General features: G+C 47.2%; 3 protein-coding genes across 6 annotated transcripts; 1 reads left to right on the plus strand and 2 right to left on the minus strand.

The window, feature by feature from the left end:
- Positions 1-48: 48 nt before the first annotated feature.
- LOC119121620 (retinal Mueller cells isomerohydrolase-like) lies at positions 49-3,833 on the minus strand. Of its 2 annotated transcripts, none has more exons than XM_037249419.1 (14): positions 3,685-3,833; positions 2,769-2,851; positions 2,528-2,678; positions 2,338-2,445; positions 2,092-2,233; positions 1,777-1,924; positions 1,617-1,698; positions 1,371-1,503; positions 1,150-1,292; positions 956-1,085; positions 775-889; positions 603-697; positions 403-514; positions 49-338 (listed from the first exon to the last, which is right to left on the minus strand). In XM_037249419.1, exons 3-14 carry the CDS (start codon positions 2,638-2,640, stop codon positions 193-195), a joined length of 1,467 nt encoding a protein of 488 aa, XP_037105314.1. In that variant the 5' UTR covers positions 2,641-2,678; positions 2,769-2,851; positions 3,685-3,833; the 3' UTR covers positions 49-192. The 2 variants fall into 2 exon arrangements, with proteins under 2 accessions (XP_037105314.1, XP_037105313.1); XM_037249418.1 differs by lacking the exon at positions 3,685-3,833 and adding an exon at positions 3,534-3,669.
- Positions 3,834-4,030: 197 nt separating this feature from the next.
- depdc1a (DEP domain containing 1a) lies at positions 4,031-9,315 on the minus strand. 3 transcript variants are annotated; one of them, XM_037249339.1, is made up of 12 exons: positions 9,109-9,315; positions 8,396-8,661; positions 8,162-8,306; positions 7,954-8,075; positions 7,746-7,876; positions 7,540-7,587; positions 7,296-7,433; positions 6,143-7,045; positions 5,543-5,715; positions 5,277-5,453; positions 4,969-5,178; positions 4,031-4,883 (listed from the first exon to the last, which is right to left on the minus strand). In XM_037249339.1, the coding sequence occupies exons 1-12, from the start codon at positions 9,154-9,156 to the stop codon at positions 4,749-4,751; spliced, it is 2,496 nt and encodes an 831-aa protein (XP_037105234.1). In that variant the 5' UTR covers positions 9,157-9,315; the 3' UTR covers positions 4,031-4,748. The 3 variants fall into 3 exon arrangements, with proteins under 3 accessions (XP_037105234.1, XP_037105235.1, XP_037105236.1); XM_037249340.1 differs by having other exon boundaries at positions 7,954-8,063; positions 9,109-9,313; XM_037249341.1 differs by lacking the exon at positions 6,143-7,045 and having other exon boundaries at positions 9,109-9,306.
- A 683-nt stretch (positions 9,316-9,998) lies between these two features.
- On the plus strand, positions 9,999-25,313 carry aspm (assembly factor for spindle microtubules). Its single transcript, XM_037249264.1, has 26 exons — positions 9,999-10,433; positions 10,653-10,796; positions 11,050-12,403; positions 12,600-12,692; positions 12,769-12,861; positions 12,941-13,087; positions 13,164-13,391; positions 13,464-13,531; positions 13,601-13,742; positions 14,028-14,158; positions 14,367-14,542; positions 14,623-14,768; positions 15,048-15,133; positions 15,199-15,411; positions 15,622-15,826; positions 15,934-16,088; positions 16,233-16,361; positions 16,453-16,647; positions 16,967-22,894; positions 22,970-23,119; positions 23,191-23,382; positions 23,468-23,660; positions 24,228-24,382; positions 24,610-24,786; positions 24,865-25,037; positions 25,125-25,313. Exons 1-26 carry the CDS (start codon positions 10,152-10,154, stop codon positions 25,225-25,227), a joined length of 11,058 nt encoding a protein of 3,685 aa, XP_037105159.1. The 5' UTR covers positions 9,999-10,151; the 3' UTR covers positions 25,228-25,313.
- The last annotated feature ends 2,457 nt before the right edge of the window (positions 25,314-27,770 follow it).

The following is a 27,770-nucleotide window of genomic DNA, read 5'->3' on the forward strand; positions in this document are numbered from 1 at the left end:
TGATATAGAAAAAAAAATTTGAACATTTTCTTGCCAATTATAAATGCAGCAACCGTATAAAGTGTTTGCCTCACCTGTAGCAATAACAAGCATGCTGTTTCGTCTTCGGTTGTTGCGCAATACGTCACCGGTGCTGTGCTTACTGAAGAAAGACGATCGGACTGTTGCGGCTACCCGACGATGCATGTTTGATCACGGCTTGTAGAAGCCATGAAAAGTCACTGGAAAGATGGTGTCCACCTCTGCCCTGGCCAGCTCGCTGAGTTTGGCTGCATCCAGCACCAGCAGGAAGCCCGGCATCTCCGCTCCTGGCTTCACGACGATACTGAGCAGCACACCTGCCATGCGGGTTGGCTCAACGTTACCTTTGGAGGAGACACGTGCCTGTTTGAAGCTTCATACCGTCATCCTCCTGCGTGGCTCCCGGGGTTGCTACGAAGAGTGGTTCTGAAGGATAGCACTCCTCCTCCTGCCACACCCACGTCTCTTTGGTCTGCACATTCAACTTGACGATCTGCATCCATTTGACAAAGGAATCATTGTTGCAAACGTTTCTTGAGTTTAACGGATGTTCCCATAGATTGCTTCAGCTATCTTCCGACCTTGTCAGGGATGAAATGGTTGAGTCCGAGACCATAAACAAAGGAATACTTCTTGCCGCGACACCGGGAGTAGTTAATCTGCGGAAACTCGAAGGCTGGGAGATGGTGCAGACAAAGACAACCAAGAATGTGTGAAACTGCCAGAAGCCATGTCATAACAAAAAGGTGGCACCTTGTCTTGCTTTAGAAAAGAGGACTTCGGGTTCCAACCAGACGGTTCCGTCACTACGAAGAGCAGCGGTTGCAGTCGTATATGGCAGAGAAACCAGATTCTCCCCTTGCTCTTCCTAAAGATCCACACAAAGAGCAATTTTCAATTTTACACATCTACGTTTTGTTACGCGTGTACTCACGTTGTGTAAATCCAGCGGCAGGACGTATCGTCTGACTTCGGGCTGAGGCGCTCTCATGGCAGCTTTCTTAACTTCTTCCCACTCCCCCTTCAGGTTGGCCAGATACAGGTACTTGTACACAAAGTCATGGCTGCGCACAGAGACAAGCGTGTAAAGTACAGCAATTCGCATCAACCGCATGTGGTCACGCTTACCTTTTCCACACGCAGAGGTCAACGACAATGAATCCCTGGTCTTCGTACGCGTTAATATGATGGAAGAGGTTGAATGCCGATGTTCGGAACTTGTGGCTGCTCAGATATGCTGCTGGCTCCTTCGAGGCCAGGTGAAACCATGTCTAGGGAAAAACACGCATGACATCAATCGGGTCCTGGTTTTGTCCAGACTCAATAAGATACATGACAAGCCCACCTACCCCCATGCTCTCATTGGATTCAAAGCAGTCCATGTAGGTGGCTCCTCGGACACTCCAAGCCGAGAGAAACTTGAGCAGGTTGATTTTCACGGGCTGCTCCACAAACACGAAATAGTTGTCGGTCAAACCAAAACTAGCGGAGCAAACAAAAACAGGGAGGCGGAGACAGACATTTTAGGGGACTCAAATCCTGAGGTCTCACGCTAGATGTCACAATGACTTGAGGAACATCTGGTTCTTCACTACCTGTGTATGTAGGAGGGCTTTAACCTCTCACTGCTCGGGAGTTGTACGACGACCTGGGATTTCTCTAAGGGGTCCGACTTGTCTGGAATCACCAAAGGTAAAGGCTCAAAACAAAAAAGGGCTCAGGTGTAGTGTGCCGCACAACGTGAAGCCAACTCACCTTTCTGAGCAGGTGGGATCTTGACAATGTTATACGCGAGGCTCATGTTCTTGCCAAAGCAGTTACCAATGTTGTAGACTGTACCATCCGCCTCAAAGTGGGGGTGAGCTGTTACCCCGTTGACCGACAGGTACTTACACAGGTCCACCTAGTTCAAGCACATTCCAAAAGACAAAACAACGTGGAGCAACAGTAGCTAGATGGCATCTGAGAGCACATCGAGGTAAAAGTACCAGTTCAAATTTTACTTTGCGCCTCACTGGCGCTCAAGTCAAACATCAAACTTGCACGAGTGGCGTACAAGTTGACTCGCACCTTCTTTAAAGTGTCCAGTGACTCAGGATCGACCTTGGTGATGTAATTGGTCTCGGTAACTGCGTAAAAGTCTTCCCCAACTGGATAGATGTTCACCACACAGTTATCGGTCACCTCGATTCCCTGGAAGTAGGAGAAAAATCTAAAAAAATAAATAAATACAAGTCAGTTGATTATTTATGAAAACATTTCATGTATTTGTTACAAAGAAGCCCAGGTGAAAATATTGAATTCAGCCAGGTTGACCTGGAGAAGATATTTTTGCAGGGGTCAGGGTAGACTGCTGTGCCAAACTCAGTGATGACCACTCTATTCTCAGTCATCGCACGCACGTATGCGTCTGTCTTTAGAAACCTAAACAAGAAGAATTAGAAGCAACACAGTGATGTGGCAAGGCGGCACCACATCAGACCTTCTGGAAGCATTCACTTCTTACTTTCTCGAGTAGGTCACCTGACCGTTCTTCAAGTCAAACTTGTGCAGCAGAGCCTGTCCGTCAAACAGATGATGGAATGCTTGGTCCCCGACCTCGAAAAGACCCGGTCCCATCCTGAGAAGACTCCCGCCCAGCCATGTTGGCAAAAGGCCTTCCCAGAAGGCACAAAATTAATTTTGTTCAGATAAAAATTGTTGGCGACAATTTTTTTCTACAAATTTTTAGGAATGTTCGCTCCTACCAGAGACCTTGGCTGGAATTGGTTCATTCAGCTCCTCGACAGTCTCAAAGATTTTCTTGTAGCCAGCAGCGGGATGGTCCACACTGGACAAGAATTCCACTTTGTAAATTGCAATCCAAAATTCCATCACAAAAACATAATTTCTTTGTCCGCTGTGTCAGAGAGGTTCCAGGACTGGTGTCACAACCATCGAAATGAAATTTTCCTTTCAGTGTGGCCTACATACAATCGATCAGCATGCTCCATTCGGTGCGCCAGAAGAGGCGAGACGCGGCTCACAATGCCCTGAGCATCTGACAGTTCCTTGCCAAGAAGCGTATCGCCATGCTGGAGCAATCTCCCAACTTACTCACCCAACGTGGATCGGACCCCTTTTGATTTGATCTAAGCGGCCCAATTTGAAGATGTAAATGAAATCAAGATGGCTGGAGGAACTGTGAGAAATCTCCCACTAGGGTGTTAGCACTCCATTTTGAAGGGGAACATTTGTGGTTAGTAGTTCGAAAATATTTTGGGGTGACACCAGTCCTGGAATGTTTCGGACGTACGTCACATACGCAGGACCTTGCATAGAAGTTAGACATGCAAACACGACGAGGAAAACTTTGCATTGCTGAACTAACTAACTTGCCACATCTAAGCCATTCTACTGAGGTAAACTACAAGTTGCTTATTTCATTTAACTGTTTCAATGTTTTTTTTCAGTATTAGGTCTTATTCATGCACTCCAGGAAAAAACTAAAAGAAAGGAAAAGAGATACTCACTGGCTCACCATACTGCAGTACGCTCTTTTGTCTTTCCCAAGCTGAATTTAAACCACACGCACTGATTTCCTGTTATGAGAGTGAGAATTCTCCTCCTCCTCCTTCTCCTCCCCTCATCTCTTCTTCTCATTTGCTTTTGCTCCCCTCTTACCTTACCTCCTCCAAGCGTTGCAAAGTTGAGCCGAACAAGCCAGCCTTGTCTTACGGCACTGTCTGGCTCACAGCCTCAAGCCGAACGTTCTCCAAGCCTACAAAAAAAAAGGCCTTTGTTTACCTGGGGGGGATGCTTAGTTAGCAAGGCCGAGGGCCCACATTTCAGCGCTTTGGTTGTGCATACGAAAGAATGCGCTCTAATTAGTTCCAGACAGCTTGAAGAAACTCAGCGTAGGAAAACTTTCCAAATTGTTTTTCAAAATGTCAGCTTTAAAGGGACCACATTACAGAAGATTGACTTTTTAACTCAAGCATAAAAATGAATAAACAAAAGACCACTTAGGTAACAGCTGAATGTGTTTATTTCCCAGGGATTTGCATAGTTGGAGAGGAACACATACAAGTGTAGATGGCTTTATAAACAGTGCCTATGGGACTTCCAAACAGCTACCACAGTCTAATAAAACTTCAAGTAGGTTGGGACCAATAAATAGCACAGATCAGGGAATTGGAACTTTAATTTTGAATTTAAAGTCAGGCTTAAAAATAGCCAAAAGAAAACAGGTGCTTAATAAAACCCTCAAGGGGCCCTAAATGTATCAACAGTTCAAACTACAGCTTTTAGACCTAGCATAAAAAACAAAAAAACATTTGTATGACCCAACAATCTAGAACGATACAAAAAGCTTCAATCCTTTCCCAGGTCTGCAATGGAAAAATAAAAACACACAATTGTGAATTTTAAAGGACACAGGAACTAAACATTAGTAATTAATCAGTCTTATAAAACATTTAGTAAATAATAATAATACTTGCCTCAAAGAGTTTTCCCAAGCAAAGGCGTCTCGTATTAGCAATATTAATTTCAATGAATAAATCTAGAATCCGACTCCCAAACGTACTTGTCTACATATCCTGCAGTTTGTGAACAGTTAAACATTCGAAAGCTGTGCAAAATCAACAACTCAACCTGCCTTCATATCTTCCCATCTGTGTCACAAAAAACAAAAACAGTGCTAGCAAGTTTGCCATGTCACATCCTGACTGATGTGCGAGTACAGCTTAGCTCCTGATGCTGAACGTTTTGGTCTTCCTAATGAGCAGTGGCGCTTTTATCTTTGGCTTGCTTTCGCTCTTACTGGCTTTTTCTGTCGAGGGGAACCGCTGGACGTAGATGTCGGGATACTGCTTCTGAAACTGAAACAACACTACTCTCAAAAAACAAAACAAAAAAAACCGCTGACTGAAAATAGAGACAGTGATGCCCAGGATGCATCTTTACCTTCTTCAACCTTTTGCGTCTGTCCTTCTCTGTCATGTTTTGGTCGCTCACCAACATCTCTAGTAAGTCCTGCATGGCCTTCTGGGAACACGACAGCTTCTGCTGCTCAAATTCGGCGCCGCTAATCTGACGGCAGAAGGTGTACATCGGCAGCGGAGCGCAGGCCGGCTCGCCGCCGCCGGCGTCGTTGGTCGTGCCTTCTACTGGGACCTGCGGGCAAGAAAAGCATGTGGCTTCATCCTTTCGCCACACGTTGAGTGACATGGACAGCAGGAGGAAAAAAAAAAAAAAACCTTTAAGGACTCTACCTGTGACGTGCGCAAATACTGCACGTGATCATTGATGGCGCCGAGCAGATACTCGGGGACGGACAGAACGCTTTGCTGATGATCCATTAAAAAAGAAACCAATCTGGTCGCTAAGAGCTCATCCAAATCACACTCGTCAGCGCTGCCCAGGACGCAGCCGGAAAACGTGTGGACCATCTGAAAAAGCAAAGAGAAAGCGTCAACTCGCTCGGATTACGGGGAATCTGAATTAGCGTCAAGATGAGGGCTGGTCAGTTCTCTCTCACCAGCGTACGGGTGCCAATGGCAGGGTGGAGCGGCGGCATGTCCACATTCTGGCTGATGCGAGCCATCATCCTCATGAGCAGTTGCAACTTGCGGCGCGAGGCGGGCGGGAGGAGCAGGGTGCAGAACTGCAGCGCCTCGACGGCTACACGCTCGCTCTGAGGCTGGAGAAGTCCTGAGCGCACACGCAGAGAGAGACAAAGCGCTCATCGGAGAGCCTTGACACGTGAATGTAACGAAAAACACGCTCTTTGAGTTTGATCTTGTAATGCAGGCAAGATCAGTTGACACACAAAGCCGCATTTGTAATGACGAAACTTAAATGGGGGCGGGTTGATGACGAACTACAATTAGGGTGGATGATGAATTACGTACGAATTGGACATCGTTGTCACTCGGCATCACAGGAGTTTGCGAGTTGCTCATTTATTAGCTGCATGTTCGAATTGTGTGCATGTTCACTGGCAATGACCAACAACCTTCTTAAAGCTCTCTGCAACTTTTAACGCTTCTTGACCATGAAATGTAAGTGATGTTAGATGGTGTTAGTTGGATTACACATGCGCAGACACACGGACGGAGAGGAGAGGGTGAGGTCTTACTGTGCTCAGATTTTGGTTGGGGCGGCTGCGTTGCGGCAGTTGGCGCACACAATGCAGACGCTTTGGACAGCGAAGTGCGTCGAGGCAACTTGGACACATCCAGAGCGCTCAGGCAGCGACGGACCACCACAGGCGCCGGCATGGTCCAAAGACTGGACGTAACGGAAGCCAGTCGGGGCTCACGAGGTTCTTCTGAGGTAGCGTGAGTCAAGTGGGCTTTGGTTGCGGGAGATGCAGACCAGCTGCGGTGAGGAAACGGGAGGGAGGGTGTGGCGAGACGGGAGTCACGCCGCTCCTCGGGGGCGTTCACGTTCAGGCAGCTGGCGGCTCGGCCGTGCCACTTGCTCTCCTTAAAAGATTCTTCATTGCTCTCCACAACGATGTCCAGACAGCTGCCGGCGCTCCTTGGTCGCAAAGTGTGTACCCTCGGTGGGCGTGGCGCGATCACGGATGAAACCGTGGTTCTCGTTGAGTCGGAATGACAGCCCCTCGCCTGGTTTCTGTTGCTGGAAATGCACGACGCCAGGCTGTCATTGGATAAAAAGATGGGTTTTCTGCTCAGAGGGGCGGAGTCATCTAGGATGGTCTCCAGCGAGGAGCTTCTGGTTTGGCACCCGAAGGAGGAGCCGGCGGCAGCGCTCAGGCTCGTGTAGCTGCCTCCGAACCGGCCGGCGTCGGCGGGGCCTCGTCTTGGCGGCGCGAGCTGGAACTGAACCTTCCCGCCAAGAACTTCACTCATGGGAGACTCGGTCTCATCGCACGTTCCATGTCGCAGCAGTGACAGAAGGAGACATTCCGTGGAGCGGAATGACGTCTTGGCTGCGGGAGGTGCTGAGGGAAGATCACGCTTCTTGCGTTTGCCGTGTTGGTGCGCGGCGGGTGGTGAAACGTAGCCACAGTACACTAGACGGGAGAGGCGGGCAGACAAGGGCCGAGCGGTGCGGGCAGAGAGGAGAAGCAAGCGGGCGGCAGAAGGGAGGGAGACGCTTCGGTTAGTTCAAACTTGCACACAACCAAAGACAACGCAGCAGGCACATAGGAAAAGCACAGACGCCAATAACAATGTTAGCTTTTGTCAAAAAAGAGAGAACCAAAACCTGATAGGTAAAACGTAGGAAAATTGTCAAAAAGTCCAACGAGCGCCAGTACCTACCCAGCACGTTGATAAACAGTTCATACAATTCGTAGGTGAGTAATGGCCGCGGAAGGCTGTAGAAATAGTCCGACACCGTTTTGAAAACATCCCGTTCAAAACCGGGATAGGACGATTGCGCGCTGTCATACTTTGGCCCTGAAAAAGAGGAATAGAAAAGCATTCATTCATAAGTCGTACTGTCACAGCAAACAAGTAATGAAACAAGATCAATAAATATTTTTGTTATTGACAGTTAACTCACAGTTGGCCAGGCTCTTCATAGCCGACAAAACCCAATGAGGAAGGTCATCTAAAGAAACATTTAAAATGACACTTCTCACCACGGTTCACATTATCCAAAATACAAATTCCCTTTCATTTTGCTGATATAAAACCAAAAACTGTGATGTCAACCGAGGGACATAAGCAATGGTGTGAAATATCTTAATAATCAAAGCCAGAATGTACCGGTCTTGTCGTCCAGGGTGACCACGCCATGCTTGTTGACTTTGGTCATGTTATGGATGATGTGCTGAGGGTTTATGCAACGCTGGTCCAACACTTCATCAAGAGATGCCACACCTAGAATCTTCTGCAGGCTGGAACACAACAGAAAGGTGAATAATACATCGTCCTGTCTTCATAAAATCTGTTAGGTGACGTGCGTTGTTCTTACTGGGTCAGTGTGGTGTCTCTCCAGATATTTCGCTCGTCATCTCCAGTCAGATCTCGCCTTTGCACTTGCTGTTCTCCTGGATCTTGCTCTTCTCCTACTTGGCCACTCTCCTGAAATTGACACTTTACGTGACATTTTCATATTCGGATTTTCTTTTTTCTACTGTCAGAGGATGTCATTTGTCATCTTTGTATGCAATTTAGCTTACCTCGGTCTCCTGTTCATTTTTCTTCAGGCTTTTAAACTTGAAGAAACCTTCCTTGTCTCGAAATGAAGACCTTTTCTTTATGCCTTTGGAAGCTGAGGGCACAGTCGGACACGGGATGGGCTTCAACGGAGAGGTGGACGGGAACCTTTGAAAAAAGAAAAGACATGGACAATGTCATCATGATGTGGCAGCAAATGGCATACAATACCTATTTTACAATCAGCAAAAAATGACCTATAAAGTGTGGTGTTGTCCTCCAGGTCCTCTGTGCCCCAGCGGCCCTTCACATCCTCGATCACGTGGTTCTTCAGAAATTTCTTGAGCAGTTGGACTGTTTGCTGTCGGGTGACATCGGGACCAAAGTTGCTGTTGCAGCAGAGCATTTGGTGCAGCCAGTCCACAGCAGCCAGCGCCGTGAAGCAGGAACTGTAATTCCTCAGGTTCTGCCGGTGCTTCTTCAGGGGCATACCGGACCGGAACAGACGAGTTATCTCATTCCACTGAGACCAGACAAGACAATTTAGTACAGCTAGTCTAGAACCAATGTTGTACAATAAATTCATCTGTTTGCGAGAAATTTCATTTTTCGATGAACTGCACTACAGAGGAGGCTGCTTGAAATGAACAGGGCTTTTAAATTGTATCGTTTGAAAGCAGACTACTAAATTTGAATTTATTTGTAACTCCAAATCGAAAGCATTTGTCAAATTAATAATGAATAAATAAACAATGATTAACCTACCAATACAATAAACTGCCACGTAAACGATTTAATTTAAGAATCATCTTTTCCGCTGGGTTATAATTATTATCATTCGAAACTTTTAATGACAACAGTTTGATGCTCACGAAGTCATATTTTGTCTAAATAAACGACTAAAAATGCATTTGCTGAAAACCTGGGCCGTTTCCCTGCAAGAACGTTTAGCTTGTTAACGTGAACTTACCAGCTTCGTAGCTCGGTACGGCCCAGGAGTGATGATATGCGAACTCATGTTTATTCCAAAATAATAGAACAGATCATTTCAAATGGACAACAGGCAATTCGTATCCATTACTGAGCGAGTTTGTAAAAACATAGGCGAATCTCAACAATGATAATTATTCCTTCCAGCCGTGCGTTCAAAATTACGAGACGCGAGTTTCTGACACGGGATTGGAGAGTTACATAATCACGTGTTCACATCGAGCAATGACGTAGGCAATCATAATAACTGTACTTGACTGTTTTTCAAAAGCCTAATTTCGAGACACCGCTTGTGCTTTATTTTTTAATTTCTCTTTTTTTTCCCCCCGTACACGTCTAATACATACACTGCAGACCAATGCTCACGGTCTGAAAGCGGAAGACAGATTTACCTCTGTTTGAATAGTAGCGGAATTTCATCTCCCGATTTAGAACTAAAATAAGACCAATACTATCAGGAAGAAAAAGAAAATATTCGAACGAGAGTTTGCTTCATTGGTTCAATCAATTTGTTCACAAATTGAAATTGTCACGAAGCAGAAATTTACCGCAAACAATGGTGTTTCACATTACTTTTCTTTTAAAAGTAAAAGAACATTTGATACCTGTTTCTGCAGGGAAATTTGTTTAATTTGGGGCCCTACAAAAAAAAAAATCGTTGATCATTGTGGAAGTTATTATTTTTAAATAGTAGTTTTGAGCGGTTTGAGTGGCGGGTGCGGATGGGTGGACCTTAGCTGGCATCTGATTGGCTGAATGATGTTTACTTTTTTCAGTTTGACAGAATGTCGGTTACGATTGGAGAGAAGGCAGCCGGTCCCCGATTATCATTGGCTGTTTGATCCATTGCTGAATTCAAAACATTCCATTGACGTGAGAAAATAAACGAGTGTCTTGTACGTTAGGGAGAGCGTGATCGTTGAAGGAACTACTTCTACAGTCAACAGCAGTGTATATCGAGCTATAAATAATTTTACGAACCAGCAAATCGCATGGAAAGTAGCTCATTATTACGGTAGCGACATGCCTGAAACTACAGCCTTGTCCTCCGCTCACGGCGGGTTTATGGAATTTAGTCCAACAAGGAATGGCGACAATGACAAGGAAAACGACATTGCTGTTTTGAGCCTGGCCTTGTTTTCAAAGGCTCCTTTTGTATCTTTTGGAACTGTGAGGCTAGGCACATCCAAATCGACTGCTTTGCGAATCGAAAATCCAACAGAGGATACAGAGATTGCGGTGGCTGTCCATAAAATCCCATCGAGCAAAGGCTTTTCTGTGGACAGCGATACATTCACGATTCGGGTATGTTCCTCTGTTTTCTAGTTTGTAACTCTTTACAGAACGTTTGTGCAATAGCTGGACATTTCATCGGTTACTTTGGCACAATCGTAAACAACATATAATCTCTTTTCTTGTGTTGTCAACTAAATTTAACTCTTAATGCCAAATGATCAATCATCATTGAAGTTGCCAAAATGAATTATCACATGTGATTGACCGATATAATTTTCTTGTTTTCAGCCCCAGAGCTCATATACCCTGACTCTCACCTGGACTCCAACAGAAGAGGGAGGAATCAGAGAGCTGATTATTTTCAATGCCAATGGGGTCCTCAAGCACCAGGCCGTTTTGCTGGGGAAGGCAGAAGCCCCTCAAAAGAAAAAGGTAATTACACCGGTTCAAATAAAACACACCATTCTCATGCATTCAGCACAGAAGTGACATTTTAGTGTCATTGCAAGTGATGCACTCGGGTATCAACTGTGATTTGTTGAGTGCATCGCTTGCAATGATACTAAAACGTCACAGACGTGCTCACCTGTTTTCAGGATTTGATCATGTGACCTTAGGAAGCTGATTCCTAAGAAACTGATGTCATATTGCTTAACCACTCATGCTCTTTATTCTTGTTTTTTAGAGGCGCTTATGGGATGTCATTAAAAACAAGAAGAGGGGATATGAAAAAGGATCTCCATACGGAACGCCTCTGACGAAGATGGCTGCCAATAAAACAATACGTGTGTCCCGGAAGCAACAGTATAGAGTCCGCAGTCCTCTTGCTCCCCTCAATGATGGAAAAACAAGCAGAGTGAAGTCCAGTGGGGAAAAAGGGCGTCTCCTTTTCGCGGATCAGGTGAACGTGGTCCATCAGAAGCACCCTCGTCTTGCGTTAGTCACAAACGAGAACGAGATGACTGGTAGTTCGGGCTCCTTGGCTGGGAAGCTTGAAAACAAAGAGCTTGCTAAAATTTTGAACACGACACTCTCACCTATCGGGACGCCAGAGCAGCTCAAAAAGCTCATGCCTCACGTTGAGCTGGTGGAACACGCAGGTCCTGTGACGGTGCCCAAAGGCCCGGCGTTATGTCTGACCGATGCGTTGGCACTCATCAACTCTGATCTCGCGCCCATCAACCGCAGTCCTAAAGACTCCAGTTCGAGTTGCGAATTTTCGGATTCCCTGGAGTTTAAAAACGAGGGTCCTGACTGCTTCAAAGCCCGTCCCAGTAGCCCAGACCAGTCGGAGTCTACGGAGCCGAGGCTGACTTTCTTTGTCAGGAAAGAGGTTGGTGCTGCCAAAGCCGAAAAGCACAAAAAACTGACGGTCCGATCTTTCAACTGTGACACGGTGATAAAAAGCAAAGCGATGAATTACGAAAGTGGACGAAAAATAAAGAAGTCAAGGCGGCGTCTGATGGAGCAAACACTTGAGTTGTTGGAAGGCAGCAGCCAGAGTGAGTCTGGACCGGGGAGCCCCCAACTTCCCGTGATAGAACCAGACGCACAAACGGAGAAGCCCGAGGAAATCGGCAGCCAAACACTCCAGGAATTGACCAGCAAACAGACACCGAAACTGGATGATGCACAAATGCCTATTAACGTGCATGTCAGCTCCCCTCGAACTCACTCGGGTGTCACCCCCCCATCCCACAATGTCCCCCCCGCCACATTCACCCTGTCCCCCCCGTTACCCCTGGGCCAGTCTTCTCCACTTCACTGCAGCAACGCATCAAATCATCACCAACCTGAAACGGATTTGCTTCCCTGGCTGGTCTCAGCCAATCAGTCCACCCAAAACGACTTCTTTCCTGTTCATACTGTGACAATGGGCAGAAAGAGGAAGAGTGAGCATTCGAAAGGCTCCGCTAAGACCGACAACGGCGGGAAAATTGAGCTGGTTAAAAAGAGCAAAATGGTGACTTGGAGACGAGAGCCCGGGAAATCGATGCAGGACAGCGCCGCGTCTCGGAGGCCATCGATCAAGTCAAAAGGTACTTCACAAAACGAGTCTGTGAATGTAAAAATCCAAGAGCGGAAAATGCAATTCAGTGGGAGTCAATGAAGCACAGATTTTGGGCTAGCCCGCTCGCCCGATAATAGCTAGTTCCCTCTGGAGGTCTGTACAGTACCAGGAATTATTATTTTTATTTCTTACTTCAAACGCTGTACTGTATCTTATCCACACAGGTTCTCTGCATTCAACGAAAACTCCCGTGAGGACCATAAAGTCGTCCGTCTCGGCTCAGACAAAGCCAGCAAGCGGCAAGCTCCCGCTGCGAGGTATCACACGAGTTATGTTTACTCCTTAGCTGTGCTTAGGATGGACTTCAAAACGCCGCTTGTGGTTTGTCCCAAGGTGCCGTCTCGCTGAGGTCATCCAGAACAGAGCGTAGCAAGATGGCTCCGGTGGCAATGTCAAAGTTGGTCTTTGTCAAACCCACTCAGACAGGTAATTTTATTTTTTTCTGCTTCAGGTGTTTAATCCATGATGTGATTGGGTCATTAAGAAAGTTCTACCGTGTTGTTAGCTATTCCCAGGCATCCACTTCCTTTTGCTGCCAAGAACATGTTCTACGACGAGCGTTGGATCGAGAAGCAGGAGAGCGCTTTCGCCTGGTGGCTCAACTACGTCCTGACCCCGGATGATTTCAAAGTCAACACGGAAACGACCAAAGGTGGCGATTTGACATCTCTGACAATATTTTTTATTGACTCGACATCTTAATTCTTTTCAAATGATCTTTTGCACAGTGAGCGCAATGGGCTGCAGCGACAAGTTCAGTGTTCTGAAAGCTCCCACCAAAGAAGAGGTGTCTTTCCGCACGTACACAGCCCGGCGAAAATTGAACCGCCTCCGCCGGGCGGCCTGTCAGCTCTTCACCTCGGAGACAATGGTCAAGGCCATTAAGAGGTTGGAGCTCGAAGTGGAGGCCAAGAGGCTCCTCATCCGCAAAGACCGCCATCTTTGGAAAGATATCGGTACGACCGACCACTGGATTGAAAAAAAAATGTAATACATTGTTTTTAAAAGTTGCTTTTTTTTTTTTTAAGGTGAACGTCAAAAAATCCTCAACTGGCTTCTTTCCTACAATCCTCTGTGGTTAAGGATTGGGCTTGAGGTATGTCTCGCTTCTGCTTTTATTCTTTTTGTTAATAGTGTGGCGGATAAAAGTGGTCTTTCCGTTTAGACCATCTTTGGGGAGATGATCTCGCTGGAGAGCAACAGCGACGCGATGGGTCTGGCTATGTTCATCCTCCAGCGTCTTCTGTGGAATCCTGACATCGCGGCTGAGTTCAGACATGCCAAAGTTCCTCATCTTTACAAAGACGGTAATATACTTGGGCTGTCTGCACATTTCCTTTATTTATTTTTAAATATTAAAAGCATTTTCATTTGATTGCAGCTCCATGAGCCAAATCTTGTCTGAAATATCGTTGATTATTTTATAATGGTTTTGCTTTCTTGACTCTGAAGCAACTCATCAGGACTCCTGTTGCACTAGTACTTTGAGTCCCACATGAGAGTAGAATACTATTTTTTGGGTTTTGCCAAAGCGCTGCACACATTTACAAAATAAACATTGGATTGTGCTGCTGTCTGTCTCTTCGGTTCAGGCCACGAGGAGGCGCTGTCGAGCTTCACTCTGAAGAAGCTGCTCTTGCTGGTGTGCTTCTTGGACAGGGCCAAAGGATCTCGCCTGATTGAGCATGACCCTTGCCTCTTCTGTGTTGACGCAGAGTTCAAGGTTGGTCTTAGGAAACATGAAAACGGATGCAAATCAGATTTTGTCATATTTACGTATTTATAAAATTTGCACTGGCTCAGTCAGCTGTCATTGTAATTCTTTGCATCTTCATGTCATTTCCTTTACAGATGTTGCTTCCTCAAAGATAATGGTGTTCCTTTGTTTTTGGATTTGGTTCGATTTAGATCATGTATTTATTTTTTTGCAGACAAGTAAAGACTTGTTGCTGGCCTTCTCACGAGACTTCTTAAGCGGAGAGGGGATTCTCCCTCGGCATCTGGGCTACCTCGGGTTCCCGGTGTCTCATGTTCAAACCCTGCTCGACGAGTTCGATTACGCCGTGGTGAATTTGTCTGTTGACTTGAAATGTGGAATTCGACTGGCGTAAGTGACACAACGTCAATGTCGTACTTTGCCCAATTTTGCGGGTTATCATTGGCTTGTTTGTGTTTGGTTTTCTTTAGGAGAGTCATGGAGCTCCTCACAAAGGACTGGAGCTTGTCAGCAAAGCTGCGACTGCCTGCCATCAGCCGCCTGCAAAAAATCCACAACGTGGATATTGCCTTGCAAGTACTTAAAATCAGAGGGGTCGACCTGAACGACGAACATGGTAATTAATTAGCATTGCTCAGCTGAACCAAAAGCTTGTCAAAAGTGAAAGGAATCAATTCAGTTCCACAGATTTCGCATTTGGGTGGCAAAATGGTCAACATGACTTAAAATAAGCTTCCTGGTTCAGTAAATTGAGCAAAGTTACCAATAATTGTGTTTCCTTTCTTCAAAGATTTCCTAAAACTGTCAAGACATTTTTTTATTTTTTATTTAAGATCAATCAAAACAAAATTGTACACGTTCATCATCAAATTGGGACTCTTGTCTTCCTTTCCAGGCTCCATCATAAGTTGCAAAGACATAGTGGATGGGCACAGGGAGAAGACGTTGAGCCTTTTGTGGAAAATAATTTTTTCATTTCAGGTGTGTATCTGATTCGCGGTACGAGATGGATGGATCTGGATTAATGTCAATAATCTGTCGTTTAGGTGGAGCTTATTTTGGATGAGCATCAGTTGCGGGAGGAGATTGCTTTCTTGAGGCGATCTCTGCTGTCAAAGCAGAGGTGGGCATCTGCCAGGGCCGGCCGGGACCCTGCGACCGGCGCGCTCAAAACCAAGGCGCCGTACGACCATCGTAGCAACAAAATAGTTTTGCTGATGGAATGGGCCCGAGCTGTGTGTGACTTCTATCATCTCACGGTGAGATCTTGTTGTCAAATGGCCGTCGTGCTTGTTTGTTGCCAGGTTGCTTTGTCTCGAACCGTTGCAACGTGTCAGTTCAAAAGTGGGAGAGGAGGGTACTCGTATGGGCAAAACCAGAATTATTCTTCTGCTTCAAACATCAATATTTGAATGTATTAGTCATCTTCTTCGCTGTTCTAAATAACAATCACTTTTGCCTTTGTTTAGCTGGAGAACTTCACTGTGACGTTCTCAGACGGCCGTGTCCTCTGCTACCTCATCCATCACTACCATCCCAGTCTCATAGCGGAGGAGTCTGTCCACCACAGCACCACCCAAACCGTAGATTGCTCATCCAGGGGTCGCCTGGAGCTCAACCGCTCGGCCCTCGACTCCGACAGCTCTTTTGACGACGCTCTCGAAAGCCCACACGGTCGGTCTCGCCAATCTCGAAATAAATTAGATATACTGGACTAAGCGATACAGAAAATGGATGGATGTGCTCCAAATTTGAGTTTTTTTGTTGTTTGTGATTTACAGGAACCGGCGCCTCGTGTCCCTTTGCGGACTTTAAAGAGTTACTGGAAAATGAGAAAAGCAACTTCCGGCTGGTTAACAGTGCAGCGGCTTTCCTGGGCGGCGTGCCCGCCATGATCAACCCAGCTGACATGTCCAACACCATCCCCAATGAGAAGGTGGGTCGCCAAACTAGCATCTCACCACATCTCTAAAAAAAGACTCCTTCAGTATGTTGCGACTCCACGTTGTAACAAACTTGGCCAATGTCTGAGGGTAGAAGAAAAGCTGGCCTTTTTTCTCAAAATGTCTCTCTTCAACAGGTTGTAATATCTTACGTTTCTTTCCTGTGTGCTCGTCTCTTGGACCTGCGCAATGAAACCAGAGCAGCTCGCATCATACAAAGTGTCTGGAGGAATTACAGGATTAAGAAAGACTGGCAACTCTACCAGGTGACTCTCACACGGAAGGCAAACGGCTTTCGCAGGTCCAATATCTGTCACGCAAGTAAATAATGGCAACCATTGCTACTTTTTGAAACAGGAGCGAAACATGGCCGCTGGGAAAATTCAGGCACTTGTCAAGCGTTTCCTCCTGCGATGCCGGGCCAAGAAGCAAAATGCAGCATCCATAATCATACAGTCAGCCTGGAGAGGCTTTGTTACCCGCAAGAAGCTGCAGATGGAAAAAGAGGCAGAGCTCCTCATCAGGCGGAATCAAGCCGCAACAATCATCCAGGTAGCTCGACCGCTTCTATTGCTGTGATTCTGTCGACAAAAGATAGCGGTAACACACAAATGCAGTCAACCACCGCCAGTTTCCATTTTCTCAGCCGGAGCCTCGTCTCAGCTATTTGCTATCTTCTGTTGCTAGACGCTCTAATCAGCCTCACTGAGGCAATCGTCAGCATTGCGCAAGTCTGCAAAACCGGCACCGAGTCACGACCACTTTTTGTTAATGGCGGCCGTTTTATCAGTATACATCACAAATTCATGTACTGCAAATGTAAAGAGGCTCGTGGAATTGGTCGACAAACACTTGTTTGTTATCTGCGCAGGCACAGTGGAGAAAGTTTTCAGTGGCGAGATATTACCAGCGACTCCGGTACAACGCCATTGTTGTCCAAGCGCAGTGGCGAATGAAGAGAGCCGCCTCTGCCTTTGTGAAAGTCCGCCGGGCGACAACTGTCTTGCAGAGATATTTAAGAGCTCAGATTCATGCCAGAAACGTACGCAAGCGTTATCTGACTCTCAAAGCTGCAGTGGTGAAAATTCAGAGAGGCTACAGACTGTGGAACATCCAGAAAACTCAACAAGAAAACCATGCTGCCAAAATAATACAAAGCGCATATAGGAAGTGGCAAATGGCCCAAAGAACAGCTGCCGCTGTCAAGATTCAGTCTTTTTACAGAATGCAAAGGTGCTCACGCCAATACCGAAAGATCCAAAGAAGCGTCTTGCTCATTCAAGCCCACTACAGAGGTCAGGCGCAAAGGCGTGACTTTCAGAGGCAAAAGTTGCAACACAGCTCGGCCATCGTCATTCAGAGTGCCCTCAGGGGGCACCGCGTGAGGAAGCTGGCCGAGAAAAAGAAACGCGCCGCCGTCCAAATCCAGCTCTGGTACAGAGCCTCTGCAAGACGAGACGCCGAAAGGCAAAGATTTGTCAAGATGCGCCGTGCCGCCAGGACCATTCAGGTGGCTTACCGTCGGAAACGAAAGCGGGATGCGCTGAAGCGACGGCACGCTGCAGCAACTGCCATACAAGCTGCCTTCAGGAAATTTGTTTCCCAAAAGCGCTACGTCATCCTGCGAAAAGCAACAGTTGCAATTCAGCAAAAGCGCCGAGCCACACTTTTAGCCCGTAAGACAAAGCGAGAATATGACACGCTAAGAAAGGCCGCACTCAATGTACAAGCCCACTGGAAAGGCCGAGCTGACAGGATGAGGATGAAAAAATACCACCAGTGTGCAACAATTATCCGGGCACACTACCGCCGGTACAAGGCTCAAGTGGACTTCCGCTCCAAAAAGGCCTCCGCCGTTGTCATTCAACGGCGCTACCGGGCTTATATGCTCAGAAAGAAAACCAGGCTAGCGTTCCTCCAGAAGAGGGCAGCCTCTCTTACGATCCAGGCCGCATTTCGGGGCATGAAAGTCAGAAGAGACCTGAAGAGAAAGCACAACGCCGCAACCGTCATCCAGTCCACGCTCAGAATGTATTTGAGTCGAAAACGATACGTTCTCCTTCAGAGCGCGATCGTCACCATCCAGTGCCGTTATCGAGCTCGACTCCACGGCAGAGCGCAGCGGCACGAGTACAAAGAGCTAAAGAACTCCGCCGTAAAAATCCAAGCGGTCTACAGAGGCTGGAGAGCAAGACGAGAATTCAAGAAGAGAAACAAGGCCATCAGAGCAATCCAGGCTCTGTTCAGAATGCGCAGAGCCCGGACGGCTTATCTTGCTACCAAGTGTGCCGCAATCACCATTCAAGAGCGATACCGGGCCAAAATCCTCATGGATCGGCAGCGGGAGACGTACAGAAGCACAAAATCTGCTGCGGTCATCATCCAGGCCGCATATCGCGGCTACTCCGCCCGCATGAAGATTGCACAGATGCACCGTTGGGCCAGCGTCATTCAGAGAAGATTTCGCACCTTCCAAGAGCGGAATCGATTTCTGGCTTTGAAGACGGCAGTTTTGGTTCTCCAGCAGCGGTACCGAGCTGTGAGGGCAATGAGAGAAGCACGGCTGCAATTTGCGTCAAAGCGCGGAGCAGCCATTTGCATTCAAGCGGTTTTCAGGGGACACAAGAGCCGAAGGCAGTTGAGCATCAAGCGTCATGCTGCCGTGAAGATTCAGTCGCATTTCCGGCGGTATCGGCAGATGACTTACTACAAGAGGCTTCGATGGGCTTGCAGTGTTGTGCAAGCTCGTTACCAAGCCAACAAAGAAATGAGACGAGAGAGGTTGGCTCTGAGTGCCAAGAAACGTGCCGTCGTCGTCTTACAAGCCGCCCTCTGGGCGGTGATATCCAGACGACTTGTCAAACAAAAGCATCAGGCTGCCGCGACCATTCAGAGAACTTTCCGAGCGCACCGTCAACGCGAGAAGTACCTCGCCCTCAAGTCAGCAGCCCTCGCTGTGCAACGGAGATACCGCGCCACCGTCGCGGCCAAAGCTCAAATGCGACATTATCAAAAGATGCGCAAGTCTTCAGTCATCATTCAGGCCGCGTACAGAGGACGGTGGCTCAGGAAGGATGTTGCTCGTTGGCATCGGGCGGCCACTTTGATTCAGTCTACGTTCAGAAAGCACAGAGAACAAGTCCAATTCCAGACCGTGCGTCTGTCAGCCGTTGTCATCCAGAGATTCTACCGGGCACACATCCTCCAGAAACGCCAGAGGAGAGACTACCTCAAAATCAGATCCTCTGCCATCATTCTTCAGGCGGCTTTCAGGGGTTGCTCCGTGAGAGAAAGGATCGCCAAGATGCACAAAGCAGCGACGGTCATACAAGCCAACTTCAAGAGGCACAATCAACAATTGCTCTTCAGGAAACAACGCTGGGCTGCTTGTGTCTTACAGCAGAGATTTAGAGCTGTCAGTCAAAGAAACGTTGAGGTTCAACATTATCGAGAAGTCAGGAAAGCTGTGATTTGTCTCCAAGCCGCCTTTCGGGGAATGGAATCAAGAAAAGCCATCAGACAAAGACATCGGGCTGCAACTCTCATCCAGTCCGCTTTCAGAAGGCACCGAGAAGAAGTCCAATTCCAGACCGTGCGTCTGTCAGCCGTTGTCATCCAGAGATTCTACCGGGCACACATCCTCCAGAAACGCCAGAGGAGAGACTACCTCAAAATCAGATCCTCTGCCATCATTCTTCAGGCGGCTTTCAGGGGTTGCTCCGTGAGAGAAAGGATCGCCAAGATGCACAAAGCAGCGACGGTCATACAAGCCAACTTCAAGAGGCACAATCAACAATTGCTCTTCAGGAAACAACGCTGGGCTGCTTGTGTCTTACAGCAGAGATTTAGAGCTGTCAGTCAAAGAAACGTTGAGGTTCAACATTATCGAGAAGTCAGGAAAGCTGTGATTTGTCTCCAAGCCGCCTTTCGGGGAATGGAATCAAGAAAAGCCATCAGACAAAGACATCGGGCTGCAACTCTCATCCAGTCTGCTTTCAGAAGGCACCGAGAAGAAGTCCAATTCCAGACCGTGCGTCTGTCAGCCGTTGTCATCCAGAGATTCTACCGGGCACACATCCTCCAGAAACACCAGAGGAGAGACTACCTCAAAATCAGATCCTCTGCCATCATTCTTCAGGCGGCTTTCAGGGGTTGCTCCGTGAGAGAAAGGATCGCCAAGATGCATAAAGCAGCGACGGTCATACAAGCCAACTTCAAGAGGCACAATCAACAATTGCTCTTCAGGAAACAACGCTGGGCTGCTTGTGTCTTACAGCAGAGATTTAGAGCTGTCAGTCAAAGAAACGTTGAGGTTCAACATTATCGAGAAGTCAGGAAAGCTGTGATTTGTCTCCAAGCCGCCTTTCGGGGAATGGAATCAAGAAAAGCCATCAGACAAAGACATCGGGCTGCAACTCTCATCCAGTCTGCTTTCAGAAGGCACCGAGAAGAAGTCCAATTCCAGACCGTGCGTCTGTCAGCCGTTGTCATCCAGAGATTCTACCGGGCACACATCCTCCAGAAACACCAGAGGAGAGACTACCTCAAAATCAGATCCTCTGCCATCATTCTTCAGGCGGCTTTCAGGGGTTGCTCCGTGAGAGAAAGGATCGCCAAGATGCATAAAGCAGCGACGGTCATACAAGCCAACTTCAAGAGGCACAATCAACAATTGCTCTTCAGGAAACAACGCTGGGCTGCTTGTGTCTTACAGCAGAGATTTAGAGCTGTCAGTCAAAGAAACGTTGAGGTTCAACATTATCGAGAAGTCAGGAAAGCTGTGATTTGTCTCCAAGCCGCCTTTCGGGGAATGGAATCAAGAAAAGCCATCAGACAAAGACATCGGGCTGCAACTCTCATCCAGTCCGCTTTCAGAAGGCACCGAGAAGAAGTCCAATTCCAGACCGTGCGTCTGTCAGCCGTTGTCATCCAGAGATTCTACCGGGCACACATCCTCCAGAAACACCAGAGGAGAGACTACCTCAAAATCAGATCCTCTGCCATCATTCTTCAGGCGGCTTTCAGGGGTTGCTCCGTGAGAGAAAGGATCGCCAAGATGCATAAAGCAGCGACGGTCATACAAGCCAACTTCAAGAGGCACAATCAACAATTGCTCTTCAGGAAACAACACTGGGCTGCTTGTGTCTTACAGCAGAGATTTAGAGCTGTCAGTCAAAGAAACGTTGAGGTTCAACATTATCGAGAAGTCAGGAAAGCTGTGATTTGTCTCCAAGCCGCCTTTCGGGGAATGGAATCAAGAAAAGCCATCAGACAAAGACATCGGGCTGCAACTCTCATCCAGTCCGCTTTCAGAAGGCACCGAGAAGAAGTCCAATTCCAGACCGTGCGTCTGTCAGCCGTTGTCATCCAGAGATTCTACCGGGCGCACATCCTCCAGAAACACCAGAGGAGAGTCTACCTCAAAATCAGATCCTCTGCCATCATTCTTCAGGCGGCTTTCAGGGGTTGCTCCGTGAGAGAAAGGATCGCCAAGATGCACAAAGCAGCGACGGTCATACAAGCCAACTTCAAGAAGCACAATCAACAATTGCTCTTCAGGAAACAACGCCGGGCTGCTTGTGTCTTACAGCAGAGATTTAGAGCTGTCAGTCAAAGAAACGTTGAAGTTCAACATTATCGAGAAGTCAGGAAAGCTGTCATTTGTCTCCAAGCCGCCTTCCGGGGAATGGAATCAAGAAAAGCCATCAGACAAAGGCATCAGGCTGCAACTGTCATCCAGTCTGCTTTCAGAAGGCACCGAGAACAAGTCCAATTCCAGGCCGTGCGTCTGTCAGCCGTCATCATCCAAAGAGGCTACCGAGCCCACGTTCTTCAAAAGAAAGAAAGGCGGCATTTCCTCAAAGTCAGATCCTCAGTCATCTGTCTGCAGGCAGTTTCCCGCGGTCATTTGGAGAGAAGAAGAATTGCTGTGATGCACAGAGCTGCGACCATCATTCAAGCAAACTTTAAGAGACATCTTCAGCAACGGACTTTGAAGAAACAACTCTGGGCCATCGGCGTCTTGCAGCAGAGATTTAGAGCTCAACGACAGCGAAGCCTCGAAGTCAAACATTACGAGGAAGTCAGGAACGCCGTGATTTGCCTCCAAGCCGCCTTCCGTGGAAGCCAATCAAGAAAATCCATCAGACGCATGTCTCAGGCCGCTACGACTATTCAAACAACTTTCAGAGCTCATTGTCAGTCCAAGCGCTTCAAGGAACTGAAATCTTCTGCACTGACCATTCAGCAAAGGTTTCGTGCTACTGCGGCAGCCAAATCTCAGAGGAGAAAGTTCCTGCAAGTGCGCGGCGCCGCCATCGTCCTTCAGGCGGCATACCGAGGCCAGCAAAGCCGCAAGCGCATTGCTCAATTACACCAGGCGGCCACTGTGATCCAATTGGCATACCGAAGGCACGTCGAGCTTGTGAAATTTCAGCTGGTGTGTGCGTCTGTTATCATCATTCAGAAGTACTTCCGGGCCTTAATGCAGCAAAGGCAAGACAGACATAAGTTCCTGCAAATCAAACAGTCCGCTGTGGTTCTTCAGGCTGCGTATCGAGGTCACCGCATTAGGCGGGACATTCGGCGGCAAAGTCGGGCTGCCACTTTGATCCAGTCGTACTGGAGATGCTCAGTCCACAGACGCATCTTCCAGAAGAGGAGAGAGGCAGCCATGAAGCTGCAGCAGAAGGTCCGAGCAACGCTGCTCGCCAATGTACAACGGAAGGAGTATTTGCGACTGCGACGGGCTACGATTATGCTTCAGACGCACTACAGAGCCTGGATTGGACTGAAACGGGTACGGATCAATTCTTTGGGGCTTTGCACGTGTTGCACATTTAAAAGTGATCCTGTCATTGTTTTTATCATGAAGGAACTTGAGGCTACCCGTGCACGGAGGAGACTTGGTTTTGCCGCCGCGGTCTACCACCACCTGAGTGCCATCAAGATCCAACGAGCTTTGCGAGCACACTGGGTCTTGGAGTCTGCCAAGAGACAGATGCACTCTGTCATCGTCATACAAGTGCGATTGCAACCTTCGCATCTTTTTAAGTCTAAAGACAAACGTTCACGCATTCCTTTGCTTGCTTTCAGAATCTGGTGCGAGCAAGGCTCCAACGGAGACGCTATCTGGCACAGCGGCGGAAGGTGGTCACAGCCCAGAGAGCAGTCCGCCGTTGGTTAGCCCGTCGACACAATTCCGCGGCGGTCATCCAACGTGCCGCTCGCAAGTTCCTCCTCCTCCGGCGCCAAAAGAGAGTTGAACGGGGCGTGGTCAAAATTCAGGTAGCGTTGCTTCATGCTACGTATCCGAATATTTGATTGAATATTCCTCAAAGTATGTCTGCAATCTGAAATGTTTTCCACTTAGGCTCTTTGGAGAGGACATGTCTCCCGCCGACTGAATGACAATGCCAAAGTGGTCAAGTTGAGACAGTGTTTGCGTAAAGTCTCCGCCGGCGCCCGGGAGGAGGACCAATTGCGCAACAAAACCGCATCTGCGCTGGACTGCATCCTTCGATACAAGCACTTCTCCTCCCTCCTGGAAGCTCTGAAAAACCTCGGTGAGGTCATCCTATTCTGCAAGTCGTTTCAATTCAAGTTATTATTTTATCATGTATTTATGTACCGTATTTTCCGCACTATAAGGCGCACCGGATTATAAGGCGCACCTTCAATGAATGGCCCATTTTAAAACTTTGTCCATACATAAGGCGCACCGGATTATAAGGCGCATAGAATAAATAACTCAACGTTGCTCAAACGTTAATGCAATCACAATATAGTAACACTCGAAATAGTGAAAACAATAACAATATATCAATAACTCAATGTTGCTCAAACGTTAATATCACACAACACACAAAATAAACACGTGAAGCTTACTTTAATAAATTAGTCCTCATCCACGAATCCATATTGGTCCATATATAACTCGCACCGGATTATAAGGCGCACTGTCGGCTTTTGAGAAAATTGGAGGTTTTTAGGTGCGCCTTATAGTGCAGAAAATACGGTGTATGGCATCACATGGATAATGTGGACTTGAGCAGCAAAACTGCATGTTGATCCAAATAATTCTAGGAAAAGCATCTTTGCCCAAATTTGATCACTGAAATTGCCATTTGCAGAAGCGGCCACCAGGTTGTCCCCTGTGTGCTGCGAGCACCTGGTGGAGAGCGGCGCCACCGGCGTCTTCTTCACCCTTATCCGCTCGTGCAACAGAAGCGTGCCCTGCATGGATGTCATCAACTTCTCCATCCAGATCCTACTCAACCTCTCCAAGGTTACACCACACAACAGCTTGCTCTGCCATCCACTTTTTCTCCTTCATATGTTGTGTATTCATCCATCCATCCATTTTCTGTACCGCTTTGTCCCCACAGGGGTCGCATATTCTTATTTTTAATTATTTTAAATTTTTTTCGGGAACGCCTTTTTGTTTTTACTTTGTGATTATTGATGTCAAATCCGAAGCTATTCGTCCAAATGTCTTTTGTCCTATTTCAACAGTACCACAAAACCATCAAGAATGTGTATTTGGTGGAAAACTCAGTGGAGACATTGGTAGACCTAATCCAGCGATACCGAGGGAAAGCAGGAGATAAAGTAGCCGATAAAGGTGGCAGCATCTTCACCAAAGCCTGCTTTCTGCTGATTCTGCTCCTGCAAGACAAAAGCCATGCCGAGGTCTACTCCACTTAAAAAAAAGAAAAATGCCGTTACATATTTTGAAGGTGTTACAATCTTTGGGGGTTGTTTTTCTAGGAGGTGATGCGGTCTCCGAAAGTCTTGGATAGGCTAGGAAGTATTTACCGCCTCACTGTCCGCAAACACAAGTTGGATACGGAAAGAAACGTAACCAAACACAAGATGAACGCGTCACTCAATGGAAGCTTCTACGTCCCGGCAACGCCACGCAAATCCCAACCCGTGCCCAGGTATTTTTTTTTTTTTGTTAGAAGGGTGCATGCTTCAATATACAATTTGCGCCTGACCGACAATGGCTCTGCTCTTTATTTTTATAGGTTTGCACCCGACTGGGTTCTCAGGAAGGACAAACTTGCAAATGTCGTGGATCCTCTCAAGGCCATTCAGATGTTGGCCAACACTCTCGCCATTGTCTTGTAAATAGGTTGTAAAGTTAGCTCATTTTTTCCTTTGTTTTTAAGGTACAGTACATGGCCACAATAAATGCATTTTTGTTGCTTGATTTATTCGATTTCTGTCTCTGTAAATTGAATGTGTCTGGGGCCTTCTGTGTGTTCATATGTCAGCTTGCAGCAACAGACTGAGAATTATTTTATTGCTAGCAAACAACACCGCGACACACTGCGGACCGGTGACGATGCATTCTTTGCTAAGTGACATTCATCTGTCGTAGCTTCTCAAAAAATGCTAATGGCAGCTGGGCAGTTCCATGACTCCATCAACGCACCGCTGTCGCATATTCAGTACGCCGTCGTGTCTCGCTCCCAGGGCACACCTGAACATGATGAAATCATTGTGGCTCGAGTACAACTGACCGGCACCTGCATATCGAAATGCAATTTTGTGTGAGCGCATGAGTTCTCTGTCCACAGTGCAGGGCTCTGCAAGAAAAATATTTAAAACGTCAGCCACATTTGAAGTGGATCCTATGTATGGATCTAATGAATTGAATGCATGGTCATATTTTGGAGAGCAGCATTTGTTGAAACTTACTGAGGCACTTCATGTCGCCAAGCCATTGTCCATTGCTGCAGGTCTTGTAGGGACTCCCTTCCATCACGTAGAAATTCTGGCAAATGTACTCAACCCTCTCATTATGTCTGTAAATTAATTTAGTGACGGATGCCGTGTCCCCATCGGCAAGGTTAGGTGGATGCGTACAGTCCAAAGGAGCTAGAAATATAGTTGATCATTTTGTCATTTTTTTCTTGTCATGTCATCGTCATGATTTGCTAGTACGTCAACAAAGAGACACACGTAACTAGCCTACCTTCGATAGACGAATCTACCATACTCCCCCACAGCAACAGAAGCAGCAACATGGTGGACTTTTCTGCATTTGCTCTTTTTCCAAGGAAAGTTTATACAAGCGTGTTACAACACTGTAAACAAAGGGGAGGGTGCGCAACACAAAGGTACACATTTCCCCACTGTCAAGATCAATAATATGACTTACGGGAACAAATGATTTCGAAATGAAGCCTTTACTTGTTTGCTTCTGGAGCATATTTTTCTTTCTTGTTTTTCATATTATCCAGAAAAAAGACATCAATCTTGTTCTTTTTTATTACAGATCTCCTCCCTTGTATGAATCCATTTGAGGACTCACCATTCTAACTAACGACCACACCAATCTGTATTATTTTCAGTGAAATTATTTTTTATTGTGACATATGGTTTGGGATCTGTATACTCAAGATTCAAGAGTTTTTATTCGCCATGTTTGAGCGTGCCAAACAAGGAATTTGACTTCGGTAAAACACACCCTCTGTTCAAGATATAGGTGACTAACAACACTCAGGACATGTGAATAATGGCAAAAACAGTATAGACAAATTCAAAAGGTGTGAAGAGCAGGATGTTATTGCACAGTAATGCCTCTGAGACTCTTTGAGTGGTGTGAGTTCATCAGAGCAACAGCCTGGGGGAAGAAGCTGTCTCGGTGTCTGCTGGTTTTGGCGTACCGAGCTCTATAACGCCGTCCGGAGGGGAGTAGTTCAAACAGACTGCAACCTGGGTGAGAAGGGTCTGTAGAGATGTTCCTTGCACGTTTCCTGGTCCTGGACAGGTACAAGTCTTGGATAGATGGGAGGTTGATTCCAATTATCTTTTCTGCAGTCCTGATTGTCCGTTGCAGTCTGTGCTTGTCTTGTTTGGAGGCTGATCCAAACCAGACAGTGATGGAGGTGCAGAGGACAGACTGGGTGATGGCAGTGTAGAAGGTCTTCAGAAGCTCTCGCGGCAGGTTGAACTTCTTGAGCTCTCTCAGGAAGTACAGCCTCTGCTGGGCCTTCTTCCGGACAGAGTCTATGTGGCCGGTCCATTTCAGGTCCCGAGAGATTGTGGTTCCCAGGAACTTGAAGGTGTCTGTGGAGAGAATAGTATTACTGCGGATAGTGAGGGGTAAAAGTGGTGAAGGGTCTCGCCTGAAATCCACTGTCATCTCCACGGTCTTGAGCGGGTTCAGCTCCAGATGGTTTTGGTTGCACCAGTGGACCAGCCGCTCCACCTCCTGTCTGTACGCAGTCTCATCACCGTCCTGGATCAGTCCGATGAGAGTGGTGTCATCTGCATACTTCAGGAGCTTCACAGGAGAGTCATCTGAGGAGAAATCATTGGTGTAGAGAGAGAAGAGCAGTGGGGAGAGGACGCACCCCTGAGGGGCTCCAGTATTGGTGGTCCGGGTGTCAGATGTGATGCCCCCCAGCCTCACACGCTGTCTCCTGTTGGTCAGGAAGCTGGCAGGTGGGGGCAGGCACCGCAAGCTGGATGAGCTTCTGTTGGAGGATGTCAGGAGCGATGGTGTTGAACGCCGAGCTGAAGTCCACGAACAGGATCCTGGCATCGGAATTTACGGATAAGTTCTTACAAATGCCGAAGTACACACAAAAAGTAAGTCCTCTGACTTCAGAAATATTCCTCAGGATAGGAAAATTCCCACATAAGAAGCAACAGACAGAAGT

The sequence above is a fragment of the Syngnathus acus genome, chromosome 4 (genome assembly GCF_901709675.1).
Source record: "Syngnathus acus chromosome 4, fSynAcu1.2, whole genome shotgun sequence".
Taxonomy (NCBI): Eukaryota; Metazoa; Chordata; class Actinopteri; order Syngnathiformes; family Syngnathidae; genus Syngnathus; species Syngnathus acus.